The 16,708-nt window shown below is 57.0% G+C and overlaps 1 protein-coding gene across 1 annotated transcript; it reads left to right on the forward strand.

Moving 5' to 3' along the window:
- Positions 1 to 6,078: 6,078 nt before the first annotated feature.
- Positions 6,079 to 13,583, forward strand: ERF (ETS2 repressor factor). Its single transcript, XM_039466135.2, has 4 exons — positions 6,079 to 6,245; positions 10,626 to 10,860; positions 11,248 to 11,363; positions 11,454 to 13,583. Exons 1-4 carry the CDS (start codon positions 6,224 to 6,226, stop codon positions 12,695 to 12,697), a joined length of 1,617 nt encoding a protein of 538 aa, XP_039322069.2. The 5' UTR covers positions 6,079 to 6,223; the 3' UTR covers positions 12,698 to 13,583.
- Positions 13,584 to 16,708: the final 3,125 nt, after the last annotated feature.

Here is a 16,708-nt window from a genome sequence, read left to right on the forward strand (position 1 = left end):
TTTCACCATGTTGACCAGGATGGTCTCGATCTCTCGACCTCGTGATCCACCCGTCTCGGCCTCCCAAAGTGCTGGGATTACAGGCTTGAGCCACCGTAATTTTATTTTTTAGAGAAAAAGTCCCAGCCGGATGCGGTGGCTCAAGCCTGTAATCCCAGCACTTTGGGAGGCCGAGGTGGGTGGATCACGAGGTCGAGAGATCGAGACCATCCTGGTCAACATGGCGAAACCCCATCTCTACTAAAATTACAAAAAATTAGCTGGGCATGGTGGCGTGTGCCTGTAATCCCAGCTACTCAGGAGGCTGAGGCAGGAGAATTGCCTGAACCCAGGAGGCGGAGGGTGCGGGTGAGCCGAGATCGCGCCATTGAACTCCAGCCTGGGTAACAAGAGCGAAACTCCGTCTCAAAAAAAAAAAAAAAAAAAAAAAAAAGTCCCAGGCCAGGGGCAATGGTTCACGCTTGTCATCTTAACACTTTGGGGGGCCGAGGCAGGCGGATCACGAGGTCAGGAGATTGAGACTATCCTGGCTAACATGGTGAAACCCTGTCTCTACTAAAAATACAAAAAATTAGCCCGGCATGGTAGCAGGCACCTGTAGTCCCAGCTACTCGGGAGGCTGAGGCAGGAGAATCGCCTCAACTCGGGAGGTGGAGGTTGCAGTGAGCTGAAATCACACCACTGCACTCCAGCCTGGGTGACAGAGCGAGACTCCACCTCAAAAAAAAGAAAGAAAGAGTTCCTTAATGCTGAGGTGATGTGTTGATAGGTGTAGCAAACCACCATGGCACATATTTACCTATGTAACAAACTTGCACATTCTGCACATGTATTCCAGAACTTAAAAAAAAAAAAAAATTGGCAGGGTCTCGGTGGCTTAGACTGTAATCACAGGACCTTGGGAGGCTGAGGTGGGTGGATCACCCCAGGTCAGGAGTTTGAGAAACCCCATGGTGAAACCCCATCTTTACAAAAAATGCAAAAATTAGCCGGGTGTGGTGGCACATGCCTGTCATCCCAGCTACTGGGGAGGCTGAGGCAGGAGAATCACTTGAACTTGGGAGGCAGAGGTAGTGGTGAACTGAGATTGTACCACTGCACTGCAGCCGGGGTGACAGAGTGAGACCTTATCTCAAAAAAAAAAAAAAAAAAAAGAAAAGAAAAGAAAACATTATCCTGGGCTGCCCTTTGGATACCACAGACACAGATCTGCCAATAAGAACCATCCCAGGCTGGGCGTGGTGGCTCACACCTGTAATCCAAGCACTTTGGAGGCCAATGCGGGCGGATCACCTGAGGTTAGGAGTTCAAGACCAGCCTGACCAACATGGTGAAACCCTGTCTTTAAAAAAAAAAAAAAAAAAAAAAAAAAAGAACCATTCCTTTGGCTGGGCTTCATGGCACATGCCTGTAATCCCAGCACTTCGGGAGGCTGAGGTGGGCAGATCACTTGAGATCAGGAGTTTAAGACCAGCCTGACCAACACAGAGAAACCCCATCGCTACTAAAAACACAAAATTAGCCAAGCGTGGTCACACATGCGTGTAAACCCAGCTACTTGGGAGGCTGAGGCAGGAAAATCGCTTGAACCTGGGAGGTGGAGGTTGCGATGATGAGCTGAGATCACGCTACTGTGCTCCAGCCTGGGCAACAAGAGCAAAACGCCATTTCAAAAAGAAAAGAGGCCGGGCGCGGTGGCTCAAGCCTGTAATCCCAGCACTTTGGGAGGCCGAGGCGGGTGGATCACGAGGTCGAGAGATCGAGACCATTCTGGTCAACATGGTGAAACCCCGTCTCTACTAAAAATACAAAAAACTAGCTGGGCATGGTGGCGCGTGCCTGTAATCCCAGCTACTTAGGAGGCTGAGGCAGGAGAATTGCCTGAGCCAAGGAGGCGGAGGTTGCGGTGAGCCGAGATCGCGCCATTGCACTCCAGCCTGGGCAACAAGAGCGAAACTCCGTCTCAAAAAAAAAAAAAAAAAAAACAAAAAACAAAAAACAAAACAAAACAAAACAAAAAGAAAAGAAAAGGAAAAAGAACCACTCCCTCGGGCCATTTGCAGTGGCTCACCCCTGTAATCCCAGCACTTTGGGAAACTGAGGCGAGTGGATCAGAGGGTCAGGAAATAGTACCAGCCTGGCCAACACAGTGAAACCCCATCTCTACTAAAAATACAAAAAATTATCCAGGCATGGTGGTGGGCACCTGCAGTCCCAGCTACTTAGGAGGCCAAGGCAGGGGAATCGCTTGAACCTGGAGGCAGAGATTGCAGTGAGCCAAGAGCTTGCAATTGCACTCCAGCCTGGGTGACAGAGCAAGACTCCATCTTAAATAAATAAATAAATAAATAAATAAATAAATAATATTTTGTAGAGACAGAGTCTCACTGTGTTGCCCAGGCTGGTCTCGATCTCCTGGCCTTATGCAATTCTCCTGCCTTAGCCTCCCAAAGTGCTGGGATTACAGGTGTCAAACATACTGCAGCCAGCCTGTTTATTGTTTACTCTGACTGTTGTTACAGTTGGAGTCTGGAGAGTGGAGTGCTCTTGTTATCCATGGGGCATAGAGTTCACTCTGCTAACAATTATTAACAGTATTTATTGCATACTTACTCCATATCTCTTTCTCTCTCTCTTGAGGGGTCTCGCCCTGTCACCCAGGCTGGAGCGTAACAGTGCAGTCTCAGCTCACTGCAACCTCTGCCTCCTGGGTTCATACCATTCTTCTGCCTCAGCCTCCCAAGTGGCTGGGATTACAGGTGCCCACCACCATGCCCAGCTAATTTTTGTATTTTTAGTAGAGAGGGGGTTTCACTATGTTGGTCAGCCTAGTCCGGAACTCCTGACCTCATGATCCACCCATTTTGGCCTCCCAAAGTGTTGAGATTACAGGTGTGAGTCACTGTGCCTGGCCACATCTCTGATTTTTCACAATAACTTGATCATGTAGGATCTATTGACACCTCCATTTTATAGATGAGGAAATTGAGGTTCAAAGAGGTGAACTCAGCCAAGCAGGGTGACTCTTTTAATTCCAGCACTCTGGGAGGCCAAGTTGGGAAGATTGCTTGAGCCCAGGATTTGGAGACTATCCTGGTCAACATAAGGAGACCCCAACTCCTCAAAAAATAAAAACAAATTAGCTGGGTTGGCTGGGCATAGTGGCTTACACCTGTAATCCCAGCATTTTGGGTGGCTGAGGCAGGTGGATCACCTGAGGTCAGGAGTTTGAGACCAGCCTGGCCACATGGTGAAATGTTGTCTCTACTAAAAATACAAAAACTTGCCAGGCAAGGTGATAGGTACCTATAATCCCAGCTACTCAGGAGGCTGAGACAGGAGAATTGCTTGACTCAGGAGGCGGAGGTTGCAGTGAGCCGAGATTGTGCCACTGCACTCCAGTTTGGGTGACAAGAGCAAAATTCCATTTCAAAAAAAAAAAAAAAAAATAGCTGGGCCTGATGGCATGTGCCTGTAGTACTAGCTACTCAGGAGGCTGAAGTGGGAGGATTACTTGAGGCAGGGAGTTCGAGGCTTTAGTGAGCCATGACTGTGCTATTTCAGTCCAGCCTGGGCAACACAGACCCCCATCTTAAAAAAAAAAAGAAGTGAACGTTCACTTGACCTGTCAGAGACAAGAAGTAGCAAAGGTTGGGTGTAACTCGGATATCTGTCTTGCTGGTGGGAGGGTAGGGGTCACTGGGTCTGTTACTGATGTATTATGTTTTTTGGTTTTTTTTTTAGACAGGGTTTTGTTCTGTTGCCCAGCCTGGAGTGCAGTGGTGCCATCTCAGCTCACTGCAACCTCTGCCTCCCCGGTTCAAGTGATTCTCCTGTCTCAGCCTCTGGAATAGCTGGGATTACAGGTGCTAGACCATGCCTGGCTAATTTTTACATTTTTAGTAGAGACGGGGTTTCACCATGTTGGCTAGGCTGGTCTTGAACCCCTGACTTCAAGTTATCTCCCACCTCGGCCTCCCAAAGTAGTGGGATTACAGGCATGAGCCACCGGATGGGGCCCTGATGTATTATCTTTGAAAATTTGGCTGGGCGTGGTGGCTCATGCCTGTAATCCCTGCACTTTGGAAGGCCAAAGCAGGAGGATCATGAAGCCAGGAGTTCAAGAACAGCCTGACCAACATGGTGAAACACCATCTCTACTAAAAATACAAAAATTAGCTGGGCGAGCGCGCGCCTGCAATCCCAGCTACTCAGGAGAGTGAGGCAGGAGAATTGCTTGAAGCTGGGAGGCAGAGGTCACTGTGAGCTGAGGCCACTGCACTCCAGCCTGGTGACAGAGCAAGACTCTATCTCAAAAAAAAACATAACAAACCCCAAAAAACTGCTTTTTTTTTTTTTTTAGGGGTTAGTAAAGGAGGTAAGTGTAGTGGTTTGGAACTGGATAGATTTGGGTTCGAATCTTAGTTCCAGTACTTTCTGGCTGTAAGATTTACTGGACTGATTTCCCCTTAGGGAGCCTCACTTTCTAAATCTGTAAATGGGGATAACAACAGTAACTCCTCCTCGTTGGGATTTTATGAGGATTAAATGAGAAGATGCCCCTGACAATGCTTGGCTCGGTGCCTGGCACATCATGAACACTCGGAATTCGGGAGCTGTTATTCGAACAATGATGATGATTATTATTGCTGGACCACACTGCTCCCAGAGGGTTACAATATCCGTTGGGGAGCTGCACTGTCCGTAGGCAAGGTTACATAATTCTCTGGGGTTTTGCTGGGGGGAGCTTCCCTGGAGCCCTTGGTCTCCCCAGGGAGGAGGAGGCCTGAGATTTCTTTTTGAGGCGCCTGTCTAAGGCGGACTAGGTACCCCGCAAGGGAGGAGGCGAGGAGGCTGAGATTGAAACCCTAGTTACCGGGAGCCTGAGCTCCGCAGGCCTTCCCTATCTGTGACTTGTCTGTGTCTCCCCGCCCATCTTCTGGATTTGTCGCCCCCCCGCCCCCGCCCCTCAGACCCGCCCGCCACCCATACGCCTCTCCTTTGGAACCTCAGAGTCTTTTTTGAGACCCTGTTTCCAGGCTATGCTTGCGAATATTGCTTCTATTTGGCCTCTACCGTGCTGCCGGCTCCCAGGCTCCATCAGATCTGCACAGTGATTTCCTGTTTCCCAGAGCCTCAGGCTTCATCCTTCCCTCCCGACTGAGGCAGAGAACGGAGACTTAACGCTTCCCTACGCGCTGGCTTTCGATCTTAAGCCCTGTCTTCCTCTTTCCTGGCGACCCTCAGTGCCCCTTGGGAGCACATTTGTTCAGACTTTGGTCGCCCCCTCATATCCTGGCCCCGCCTCCGGAACCCCCGGTCCTAGTGGTGGAGGTGGGGGGACCTCCGGCGCCAGCTCTGTCCCCGGGACAGCTGCAGCCTGGGCACGGTGGCGGTGGGGGCTTCCAAATGCATTCTCTCTGGTCACTTCCTCCCCAGCTGGACTGGGGCTATCAGGAAGACCAAGACCCCATCCCCGCAACAGCGGAGGGCACAGCCGCCTCCCCATTTCCGTGGCTGGGAAATGCATCCCACCCATTCCACCCCACCCCTGGACAGCTGCCCCCATTCAGGCTCAGGGTTGGGGGGGCTGGGTAAAACTAAGCTGGGAAATGCTGTGCTCTTGATCATCCTTCAAGGGCCCGACCCCGCCCCTCTGCAGGGAAGATTCTGCCCCCACCCCACAAAAGTTTCTGACCCCTATTTCCTCGGAAGGGCCCCCCGTTTTTCCATACAGGCTCCCAAAAGAAACTCTGGAGCTCGCAGTGAGCAGTAGAGGAGGAGGGGCAGCAGGTAGCGAGTGCCAAGGACTTAAGTTATCTGCAGACTTGGAGCCTCAGACTAGGGTCACGACCTGCGGGACCCCATCCCACCCCCGCCCCCTCCTTCCTCCCTCCCCCGCTGCGCGGCCCCTTTAAGCCCAGAGCCGGCCGGTCCTCAGTGGCTGAGCGCCGGAGAGCGTGTGTGTGAGTGCGCCGGGAGGGGGCGGGCGCAGTGTCTCCATGGCGACGCGGCGGTGACGTCGCCGGCCGGGGGGCGTGGGCGTCCCGGCCCCGGAGTGCGATATTAACCCGGGAGGCGGCGGCGGGGAGGGGAGAGGCTCTGAGAGGCGAGGCCGGGTGAGGCGGCGAGGGCGGCCCGACGGGCGCGGGACGGGACGGGGCAGCGCGGGCGCCGGGAGCCGCGGCCCGGAGTCGGGGCGCTTCGCCCCGGGCCCCCAAGCATGAAGACCCCGGCGGACACAGGTGGGGGCGGGGGCAGCACGTGTGGGGGAGACTTGTTGCCCCGGGAAACCGAACGGAGAAACTTTGGGGGGGCTGAGGGGTCCAGGGGAGCCCGAGTGATCACCAGTTCTGGGGGACCCCTCAAGCACTCGAGACCTGTTGCTTCTCGTGGCGCGAGCGGGGTTGCTGCCTGGGACCCCCGATTCCTGCCTCCGGGCAGAGTGGTGTGGGTGCTGCGGCTCTTGGTCCTGTATCCCTATTGGGACCCCGCAGGCTGGGCTTTCTCCTACTCCCGGGATCACGGGGGTGGCGGGGTCCTTCCCCTCTGCTCTTGTCACGTTGCACTCTGGGGGCCGGGACGTGTGCGGGCGGGAGGGGGGGCTCGTCCACTGGGCCCGCTATCCCTGGTTCTGCGCTGCGCGGTCCGGCTGGTGACCTTCACCGCGGCGCGTGCCCCGCACCAGGTTAGCGGGGGATACGGGATGGCCTCTAGGAGGAGGGCGTGAGTGGGGAGCCCGGGACTCGGGGTCCGGGCTGCGCCGCCCCTCCCCCGCCCGGCTCTGTCGGCTCCTCGCTCCCCCGCCCTCGCCGAGTCGCAAAGTTCCAAAGCGCAGCCCGAACGTTCGAAAAAGGAACTTTTTGTTTCCGACCTTAGAACGCGCGGCTTTAAGGTGGCTCCGGGGAGACCTGGGTACCCTCTTTCCGCACCACCAGGGCTCCGGGGTTGTGGAGGGTGGGAAAGGTGGGGAGAGACGCAGAGGCTCCCCCCTTATCCCCCCTCCCGGATCCAGCTCTTCTCTTTCAGCGGGCCGTCTCTTCCCTCCGCCCCTCTCTTCCCCGCCAACTTGCTCCTCCTTAAGGGGCCAAGGTTCCCCTCCCCCTCGATCGGCGGGCGGGGGGCAGCGGGATTAACCCCCCTCCCACTCGGACTTTTCCCCCTCCCCTCCCCCGCCGCCCCCGGGCTCGCGCGGGCTGGACTTTGCGCCCAAGCGCGCAGGGGGAGGGGTCCCAGCCGCCCCCTGCCCGTCTACCCCGTCGGAATCCGGCCCGGGGCGGGGACGGGGGAGGGGGAAGGGGGCCGGGCGCCGCTGTTCAAACTTGTTTCCTTCCCCCGGCGGCGGCAGCGGCGGCGGCGGCTCGGGCTCCAGTGTGCGGGTGTGTGCCCCGACCGGCCCACCCACCCCACCCCATCCCCACCCCATCTCCATCCCCCTGCTCGGCGGGTGGGGGCGGCTTAATCTTAAAGGGCTCGGAGCTGGGCTCCGGCCCAGGCGCCAGGGGATTGGGACCGAGGAGGGGCCCTGGAGGTGGGGCCGGGGTGCAGAGTGCGGTAGGGTCAGTCACGTGCGTCCCACAGACTCCCCCAGCTTCCACTAGCTCCTGGGCCGCTGGGCCCTGGGGGCAGCAGGAGCCTCCCCTGGTCCGAAGAGGAGGCCAAGGCGCCCAGACAACCCCGCCTCATCTTCCCTCCCTGCTACCGGCCTTGGCCTGATGGGACCCGCTGGTCGTTTCCCCAACTCCGTCTGAGGGCCGAGCAGTGTGTGGGTTCTCCGGCGGGGGTGGGGGGGAGAAGAGGGGTGGGAGGCCTGGAATGGCCTCCAATCGGTGCATCTTTCCATCTGCCTCCTGGCCTGCCGCTCCGCACCCCTCCATCCGATCCTCCATCCCGGCCCCTCTCCTCTGCCGTGGCTGTTTCCCACTTCCTGTTTTCTTCCCGGCTCTGGCGCCATAGAGGGCTGCCTGGAGTGGGGGAGGTAGTGGGGCCCCCCAGGAGGCCGGCGTGTTCTTCCTCTACCATCACTCCTCCCTTCCGACCCTCATGGTCCCTTAGAAAAAGTTTGGGCTGTCACGTGAGGTTGCGGGGGTGCCCAGGAGTTTTGTCCCCCCAGGCTTGCAGTCTGTCTGGGAGAATCCCTACCCCGCCTCTGTTGGACCCAGGTGTGCTTCTGGGACCTCGCCATCTCAGCCCTTCCTGTCTGTCTGCTGCCACTCTGCGCCCTGTCTCGCAGTCTTCTGAACCCTTCTCTCTATGTGTCTGCTCTCTCCCTGCCTCACTGGCCCCCATATTCCTGAGGTCCCAAACCCCCAAGCTTCCTCTGTGCAGGTCTGGTGTTTCCCTGTTTTAAGCACGTGGACGCATACACAACACACTCACACATGCTCCCCTTGCCCGTGCCTGGCTCCTGGCTCCAAGGCCTGGGGAACAGAGCCCCATTGAGACACCCTGACGTCACCCCCTCTTCATTCTCCCCCCCAAAGCCAGGAACAGGCCCTCATGTATGCTGTGTCCGATTAGGAAAGCCATCCTTGGGGTGGGCCTGGGAGTGGGGAAGGGTCCCTGCCAGGAGTGGGAGCCAGGGTCCAGACCCTGGAGGAGGGGTTGCTCAGGGAAGGGCTTTAACAAGGGGGCCTGGGACAGCTCCCAGAATGCGGCTTGAGGCCTTTCCAGAGCCCCCCCACCTCCTTTCCGAGTTCCCTTTGTGTTGCATGTAGTCTCTCTCACTCCCTCTCTTCTGCAAAGTTTATTTTTAGCCTCCTGCTCCCCCGCTCCCAGGACTGTCGCTGCACACACGTTGCCTGGTTACCGGGACACGGAGGCTGGGGCGGGTGGGCTGGGAAGGGTGGCTTTAATTTTGGGGGGAGGGTGGAAGTCAGTACATCCCCCACCCCCAGACTGATGTCTCAGGGGCTTCAGCCCCCCTTCTGGTTCTAGAGCCAGATTGGGGCTGAGGTGGAAGTAGCGTGGAGCTTGGTGGCCTGAGAGGGGCTGGGAGCTTTATGGAGGGGATATGAGGGTCCATGGAGCTGATGGCTTGGTCACCTGGGTTCTGAAAGACCCTGTGCCTTGCAGGAGACCTTGTGATCTGAACTCTCTAGAAGGGTGAGGATAATGGGGTGAACACCTAGATTCCCAAGAGAGCAATGGGGCTCTGGAGTCCCTGAAAGGGGTCGTCAAAGGCTGTCACTTTTAAATGAACAGGGGCTGTTGGTGCTGGTCTGTGAACATTGGGAGGTCATACCCTGGTAGAAGGTGAAAGGCTGGAATATCTGAATGGGGCAGGGACTCCATGGGGTATGCGATACTGCAGCCGAGTCTGGCCAGGATTTGGGATCTGAGTCCCTGTGGGGGACGGTGAGCTCTGGATTTGGAGGGGGTGGTCCCTGTGGGAGCAGGAACTACTGATTCCGAGTTCCCAAGGGGAATGATCCCCTATTGGATTCCAGACTGGGGTGGAGTCTTTGAGGGTGGCTGTGTTGCCTGGAGGCCTGGTTGATACCTGCTGACCCCTGCAGCCTGACTGGATTTGGGAGCCATCCATCTCTAGCCGCCACCTTGGCCTTCTCTCTCTGGTGGCACCAGGGCCCCTGCCCTGCGTCCCCCCTCCTTCCCTTCCTCCCCTTTCCCTCCTCCCACCCCTCCATTACCGGCTGCCTGGTGCTGAATTATTGATGGCCCCTGATTACCCGGGGGTTTGGGAAATGACAACAACCGCAACCCCCCAACCCCCCACCCCAGGCTGCCCACCCCCTCCAGAGACCAGCCAGCCCACCACCAACCTCTACCCAAGGTTAATGCTGGGGGCGGGCGGGCGGGCAGGCAGGTGGGCAGGGAAGGAGCCGAGGATGAGAAGACAGAAGTGGGCAGAGGATGACAGCTCCAGAGTGCCTGCTCAAGCTCCAGGCCTGGGCTGGGCCCTCCAGCCAGGTGGGGCCTGGATGCCTGGGTATGGGGAGGGCAGTGTAGCTCAGAGGGTCCAGGGCTTGTGGCGGGGGGCCTCTCAGACAGTCTGGGTTTCACTCTCCAGGGAAGACAGAAGCCTCTGTGTGTGCAGGCGCTGACCTCATCGGCAACCAGTCACCCCACCCCTCCTGGTCCTTTTAAGAAAAAAAAAAAATCTTCCTCTCAGGTCCTGGGGTGGGAGTAGGGGCTCTGTTGGATCTTCGGGGGAAGACAGTGCATGCTTCTAAGGAGGAGATCAGAGGAGCTGGGGTGGTGCATTTGTCTCTGGATGGGAGTGGGGGTAAGCTGGGGGGCTGCACCCCAACCCGGCTGGCCACGTGTGCCCCTTCCTGCCCCTCCCCCACTGGCAGCCCTGCCCGCCAGCCTGGCTTGGTGCCTGGCCCCCTGGCACTGGCCCCGGGACCCACCGCCGACGGTTTCCTGTTTCTCCCGGTGTCGCTGGAGTAGGCCTCAGCTTCCCCTCCCCCCAGCTCCTGTCTAGCCCCTCACATGCAGACAGACAGACACACACTGTCTTCTCTTAAATCAGGTCTTGACTTGGCTGAGGCAAGACAGATTTCCCCATGTTGAAGGTGGGGCAGAGGTGGGCCCTGGGATGGGACCCAGAGCCCTGGACTTGGCATCCTGACCCCAGGCCACTCCCTGCCTCCCGTCCCCAGGGTTTGCCTTCCCGGATTGGGCCTACAAGCCAGAGTCGTCCCCTGGCTCAAGGCAGATCCAGCTGTGGCACTTTATCCTGGAGCTGCTTCGGAAGGAGGAGTACCAGGGCGTCATTGCCTGGCAGGGGGACTACGGGGAATTCGTCATCAAGGACCCTGACGAGGTGGCCCGGCTGTGGGGCGTCCGCAAGTGCAAGCCCCAGATGAATTACGACAAGCTGAGCCGGGCCCTGCGGTGAGGATGGGCTGGGGACCCCTGAGCACATGTGGACGGCCCCCACGGGTTGCATACCCCCTGGCTCATGGGAACAGGCATTGGGGTCTGACCCCTGGCTTTGCCAAATCCTAGCTATGAAACTTGGGCCACTCCTAGCTCCTCCCTGAGCCCCTTGGTAACACAGAGGTATCCTGAGAAGAGAATACAGCCATTAATGGATCCTCTAGTTCTGCCTTAGACCCGAGGAGAGAGCTGGTACCTACCCTCTGGGCACTTGGTTTCTCTTCTATGGCCCATGTTCCTTGGTGGCCCTTTGGGAACCACACCTAAGTGCGTGTCAAGGTGTGGATGCTAGACCTGGATCCCGTGTACCTGACCCTCCCGTTGGCATCTCTGTACCCACAGCTATTACTATAACAAGCGCATTCTGCACAAGACCAAGGGGAAACGGTTCACCTACAAGTTCAATTTCAACAAACTGGTGCTGGTTAATTACCCTTTCATTGATGTGGGGTTGGCTGGTGAGTACCGGGGATGGTTGGTGTGGAGAGGGTCTGTGTGCCCCTCCAGGCTAGGCCAGGGGCCTTGACATGTCTCCTTTCCCCTGCCAGGGGGTGCGGTGCCCCAGAGTGCCCCGCCAGTGCCGTCGGGCAGTAGCCACTTCCGCTTCCCTCCCTCTACGCCCTCCGAGGTGCTGTCCCCCACTGAGGACCCCCGCTCACCACCTGCCTGCTCTTCATCCTCATCATCCCTTTTCTCGGCTGTGGTGGCTCGCCGCCTGGGCCGAGGCTCAGTCAGTGACTGTAGTGATGGCACGTCAGAGCTGGAGGAACCGCTGGGAGAGGATCCCCGGGCCCGACCACCCGGCCCTCCGGATCTGGGTGCCTTCCGAGGGCCCCCGTTGGCCCGCCTGCCCCATGACCCTGGTGTCTTCCGCGTCTACCCCCGGCCTCGGGGTGGCCCTGAACCCCTCAGCCCCTTCCCTGTGTCTCCTCTGGCCGGGCCTGGCTCCCTGCTGCCCCCTCAGCTCTCCCCAGCTCTGCCCATGACGCCCACCCACCTGGCCTACACTCCCTCGCCCACGCTGAGCCCTATGTACCCCAGTGGTGGCGGGGGGCCCAGTGGCTCAGGGGGAGGCTCTCACTTCTCCTTCAGCCCTGAGGACATGAAACGGTACCTGCAGGCCCACACCCAAAGCGTCTACAACTACCACCTCAGCCCCCGCGCCTTTCTGCACTACCCTGGGCTGGTGGTGCCCCAGCCCCAGCGCCCCGACAAGTGCCCACTGCCGCCCATGGCGCCCGAAACCCCACCGGTCCACTCCTCGGCCTCGTCATCCTCTTCTTCTTCTTCCTCTCCATTCAAGTTTAAGCTCCAGCCGCCCCCACTCGGACGCCGACAGCGGGCAGCTGGGGAGAAGGCCCCAGCCAGTGCTGACAAGAGCGGTGGTGGCGCAGGCGGGCTGGCCCCACCGCCCCCCCCACCTCAGATCAAGGTGGAGCCCATCTCGGAAGGCGAGTCGGAGGAGGTGGAGGTGACTGACATTAGTGATGAGGATGAGGAAGATGGGGAGGTGTTCAAGACGCCCCGTGCCCCACCTGCACCCCCCAAGCCCGAACCTGGCGAGGCACCCGGGGCGGCCCAGTGCATGCCTCTCAAGCTGCGCTTTAAGCGGCGCTGGAGTGAAGACTGTCGCCTGGAAGGGGGTGGGGGCCCCACTGGGGTCTTTGAGGATGAGGGAGAGGACAAAAAGGTGCGTGGGGAGGAGGCCGGGGGGCCCCTCACCCCAAGGCGGGTGAGCTCTGACCTCCAGCATGCCACGGCCCAGCTCTCCCTGGAGCACCGAGACTCCTGAGGGCTGTGGGCAGGGGACCCACGTGCCCCCCCACCCCCCATGCTTCTTTTGCTGCCTTAAGCCCCCTGTGCCCTGGAGGTGAGGGCAGCTCTCTTGTCTCTTCCCTGCCTCCTCCCTTCCCCCTCCCCACATTTTGTATAAAACATTAATTTCTTTTTTTTAAATGGTGGGGGTGGGTGGGTGCCCAGGGCTAGGGGCTGTTCCCTGTCTCTGTGGGTTTCTAAGCTCTGGGCAAAGTGGTGGTAGCGGGGAGGGAAGGGGATGTTAGGGGGGCCACCTCCATTCTGGGGAATTTATATTTGAATTGAGGCTCTGGCCTTAACACCCAGGAACTTTTTTATTACAATCGCTTAGGAAGTAAAGCCTTGTTGCCCTCCCTGTTCTCTGCCTCTTGTACCTTTCCCCCTGTGCCCCACCCCTAGCCCTCCTCAGCCCCAGCCCTGCCTGCCCTGCCCCTCCAGGGGGCCATGAGTGCCTAGGTTTCTCATATCCCACAAGGTCACAGCAGGGGAGGGAGGGACAGTTTGATGATGAACCAAAAATTCCATGTGTTGGGGGAGGGGGGGTGGAGGGCGGTGAGGGGTACCGCCCATGGGCCACAAATCTTAACAAGTGCCTGCTATCCCTCTCCCACTCCACCCCTGCACCCATCCAGCCCCTTCACCCCCAGCTGCTCCTAGGACTGGCCCATGGGCAGGTGGGTGGGGGGATGGGAAGGGGGTGCCCTGAAACCAAACTGGAAGCCCCCTCTGCCTCCCAGCTGGGGCCTCTGGGGTGGGATGGGAGGCTGTGGTCAAGCCTTATTCTGTATTGGGGACTGAGGGTGGGGGGAGTAGAGGGGCCGCTGGAGAATGTATTCAAAACAATAAAACTTTGGACCTTTGGATGCGGTGATGAATGTCCTGGGTGCTAGGTGCAGCACCTCCAGGCCACAGCCTTTGCTTGATTCTGAAGGAGGGGCCCCAGCCTGGCTCTAGTCTGTCTGTGGCCGGGTTGGTATAGAGGGCCTAACCCTAATCTGAATGTGCCAAATCCAGGCCTGGGAAACCATCTCCTGACCTCAGAGGCACAAAAGCCCCAGAGCTTGATGAGAGTGGTCTTGGGTATGCGTTGACTTCATCTGACTGCTCCTCTGTTCCATGGGGATCTTGTCCTTGGAAGCTCTTACTGTTCTTTGCAACAACTTCGATGCCCTTGTTTTTCGATTGCCTGGATGCCTTCCCTTTTGTAGCTGAGAATTCTTCCCATACCCCAGGTACCCAGTGAAGACCGGGAGCTCCCTTTGGCACTGCCCCTAGTACCCTGCCCACACCCCTCATGTTGCTGAGTTCAGCTGGGAGTTCTTTGGAGACCAGCCTGCAGTGTTTCTTGAAATGTAGACCTTGCAGGGTAACTTAGTGATCTTTCTGGTCCAGCCAGGGGAATACCCCCAACCAGCACGAAGTGAAGGGTCTGGCTTATTAGTCATCAATGCTGTTGACTTACTTAGTGTCCAGTACTTAGGAGCTACAGTGCTGTTGATCTCAGTATTCAGTAAGGTAGGGGCAACCAGTGACTTGCCAAGGCCCTATGGCCAAGCCGGGACTTAAAAACCCATATTCTTTCAACAGCTCTTGACTTTTTCTTCCTAACACCAAGATAGTTGGATCCAGATCAGGCTTTCAGGATCAGAGGATCTTTATGAGATGAACTCATAAAGCTATAGAAGCTGAGATTGGAGAGCTTGAATCCGGGATGAAAGAATTAGGAAGAATAATCTAGGTTGGAAGTCCCCTTAGAGACAAGCCAGTCTCTCCTGCAGGTGAGGTGCCTGAGGCCCAGAAAGGGGAGGGGGTTTCCCTGAGGCCACACAGCTGCTAAGAGATGGATTGGCAATTGAGGGCTCGTTGGACTGGCTTTGCCAGGAAACTCCACCCTGTGCAACCCTGAGGGGGAAGGAACATTGACTGGCAACTGCTACCCACTTGCATCTCATTTCATGCCAGCCAGGGTGGGTGGTCCCAGATGATGTTGGTTGGCAGGGAAGAGAGGATACAGGGCTAGATACTGGCAGGAAACCGAGGCTCCTGAGGCGGCCTGCGGGAAACTGCTCCCTCTCCTGGGTGATGTAAGTCATACTCTGGGGCGGGGGCCACTGGGCTATTTCTGGAAGCTGGGATGAGACATGTCTCCTGGCAACAAAGATGCAGCTGAGTTGGTGGTGGTGGGATGATGGAGAAGGGGATGTTGTCACTCAGGGGAGGAGAGGACCCTGACTACTGGCCTCCTCCCCTGACCCCAGTGCCTTTAAATCACCTGTAACTCACGTGGAATCATAGATGCTCAGCTCCCTAACTGCTGTCCAGGTCAGACCACAGCCCTACCGGACCAGTTGCCCCAGATTCTGGCTGTGTAGGATGTCACAGGTGGCATTTGGCCTTGAAAACTCCAGCAGCTCCTCTAACCTTTAATTGCCCACCAAAATCCATTAGCAGACTTGAAATGTTTCTGCAAGAAGACACCCTTGGTCCTGTCCATATCCTCTGAGATCGTTGCTTCCAAGTAGAAAGCCCTTTACAGATGCTCTCAAAGCACTTCACAGATTAATCTCATCAGAGATCTCCCTGCATTGTACGTGTAGCCCCAGTATATCCACAAACCCTCAAAGCCCCTTCTCGATGCTTCCTAACCATTTCTCACCCCTTCAGGTCACTCAGAGATCCCCTTGGTCACTAGTAATTTCTGTCTCCCATAGACCTTTTTTTTTTTTTTTTTTTTTTTTTCTTTTTTTCTTTTCTAGACAGAGTCTCACTCCATTGCCCAGGCTGGAGTGCAGTGGTGCAATGTCAGCTCATTGCAACCTCAGCCTCCCGGGTTCAAGTAATTCTTGTGCCTCAGCTTCCCAAGTAACTATGATTACAGTGCACCACCACGCCTGGCTAATTTTTTTGTGCGTAGAGATATGGTTTCTCCGTGTTGGCTAGGCTGGTCTCGAACTCCTGTTTCTCTGTGTTGGCTAGGCTAGTCTCGAACTCCTGACCTCAAGTGATCCACCTGCTTTGACCTCACAGAGTGCTGGGATTACAGGCGTGAGCCACCGCCCCCAGCCACCCACAGACCTTTTAACAGACACCCTAATTCCCCTCAGGCTTCTCCACCCAGTAATTATCCTCAGGTCACTAAGCTCATCAAAGACCCCTTCACAGCTCTAGGACTCCTCTTAGCCCTTCCAGACACCATACGCCTCTCTCAGACGTTTACAACCCTTCCTAGCATTCCTCTATGAACATTCTCACCCTCTCACAAACATCCTGATCGATCTCAGACCGTCACCCTCAAACTCCCACGGATCCCAATCCCCTCGTGGCGGTTGCCCACGCGCAGCCCACGGCGCATGCCCCACGGGTTCTGGCGGTTAAGTAACCGCCGCTATCCCGCCCCATTTCGCCGCCCTTGAGCCTTGTTGGTCGGGTGTCGGAATCCCTAGGCCAAAGGGCTTGACTCAAATTTTTACTTTTTGACTCAGCGCTGCCATCAGAGGGCAGTAGGCCCCATTTGGTAGTGAAACTACAACTCCCAGAGATGCCCGCGCCGAGCTGCGCGTGGTGCAGCCGGCTGCTTTGTGAAGGGAGCGGAAGTGTGTCCGCACTTTGCCTTCTGGGTAGTGTAGTCTCAACAAGCTGTCGCTACCGTCCCCCGCGGTTGTGTCCGCTGGGAATTGCAGTTAAGAAAAAAACTGAGAGAACAGGACTTTCTTCTGGCTTCAGAAAGGACAGGACAGTTAGTAGGAATACAAGCTCGGATTAACGTGAAGTCCAGACTCCGTTTCCCGCCATTCCAGGAGGCGGGAGGGGCTGAGAACACTTTCATTCTAGTTCTAAGTATTTCTCCGGGACAAAGAGACACACATATACGTAGGAACTCTTGTTTCCCAGAGCCCTTTGGGGGCTACTCTCCTTCGAGTATTAATCGATAAATAGGACGACTCACTGAGTACGCAAAACCTGAGGCTACTCTTTGCAGCCGGCTTGT

Source organism: Saimiri boliviensis, chromosome 14 (genome assembly GCF_048565385.1).
Source record: "Saimiri boliviensis isolate mSaiBol1 chromosome 14, mSaiBol1.pri, whole genome shotgun sequence".
NCBI lineage: Eukaryota > Metazoa > Chordata > Mammalia > Primates > Cebidae > Saimiri > Saimiri boliviensis.

What these genes read in the sequence shown, in the direction of transcription:
- ERF (XM_039466135.2), top strand. Translation starts at nt 6,224, where the DNA reads ATGAAGACCCCGGCGGACACAG. An exon ending in GAAGACCCCGGCGGACACAG is followed by an intron (nt 6,246 to 10,625) that starts GTGGGGGCGGGG and finishes TCCCGTCCCCAG; the next exon opens with GGTTTGCCTTCCCGGATTGG. An exon ending in CATTGATGTGGGGTTGGCTG is followed by an intron (nt 11,364 to 11,453) that starts GTGAGTACCGGG and finishes TTCCCCTGCCAG; the next exon opens with GGGGTGCGGTGCCCCAGAGT.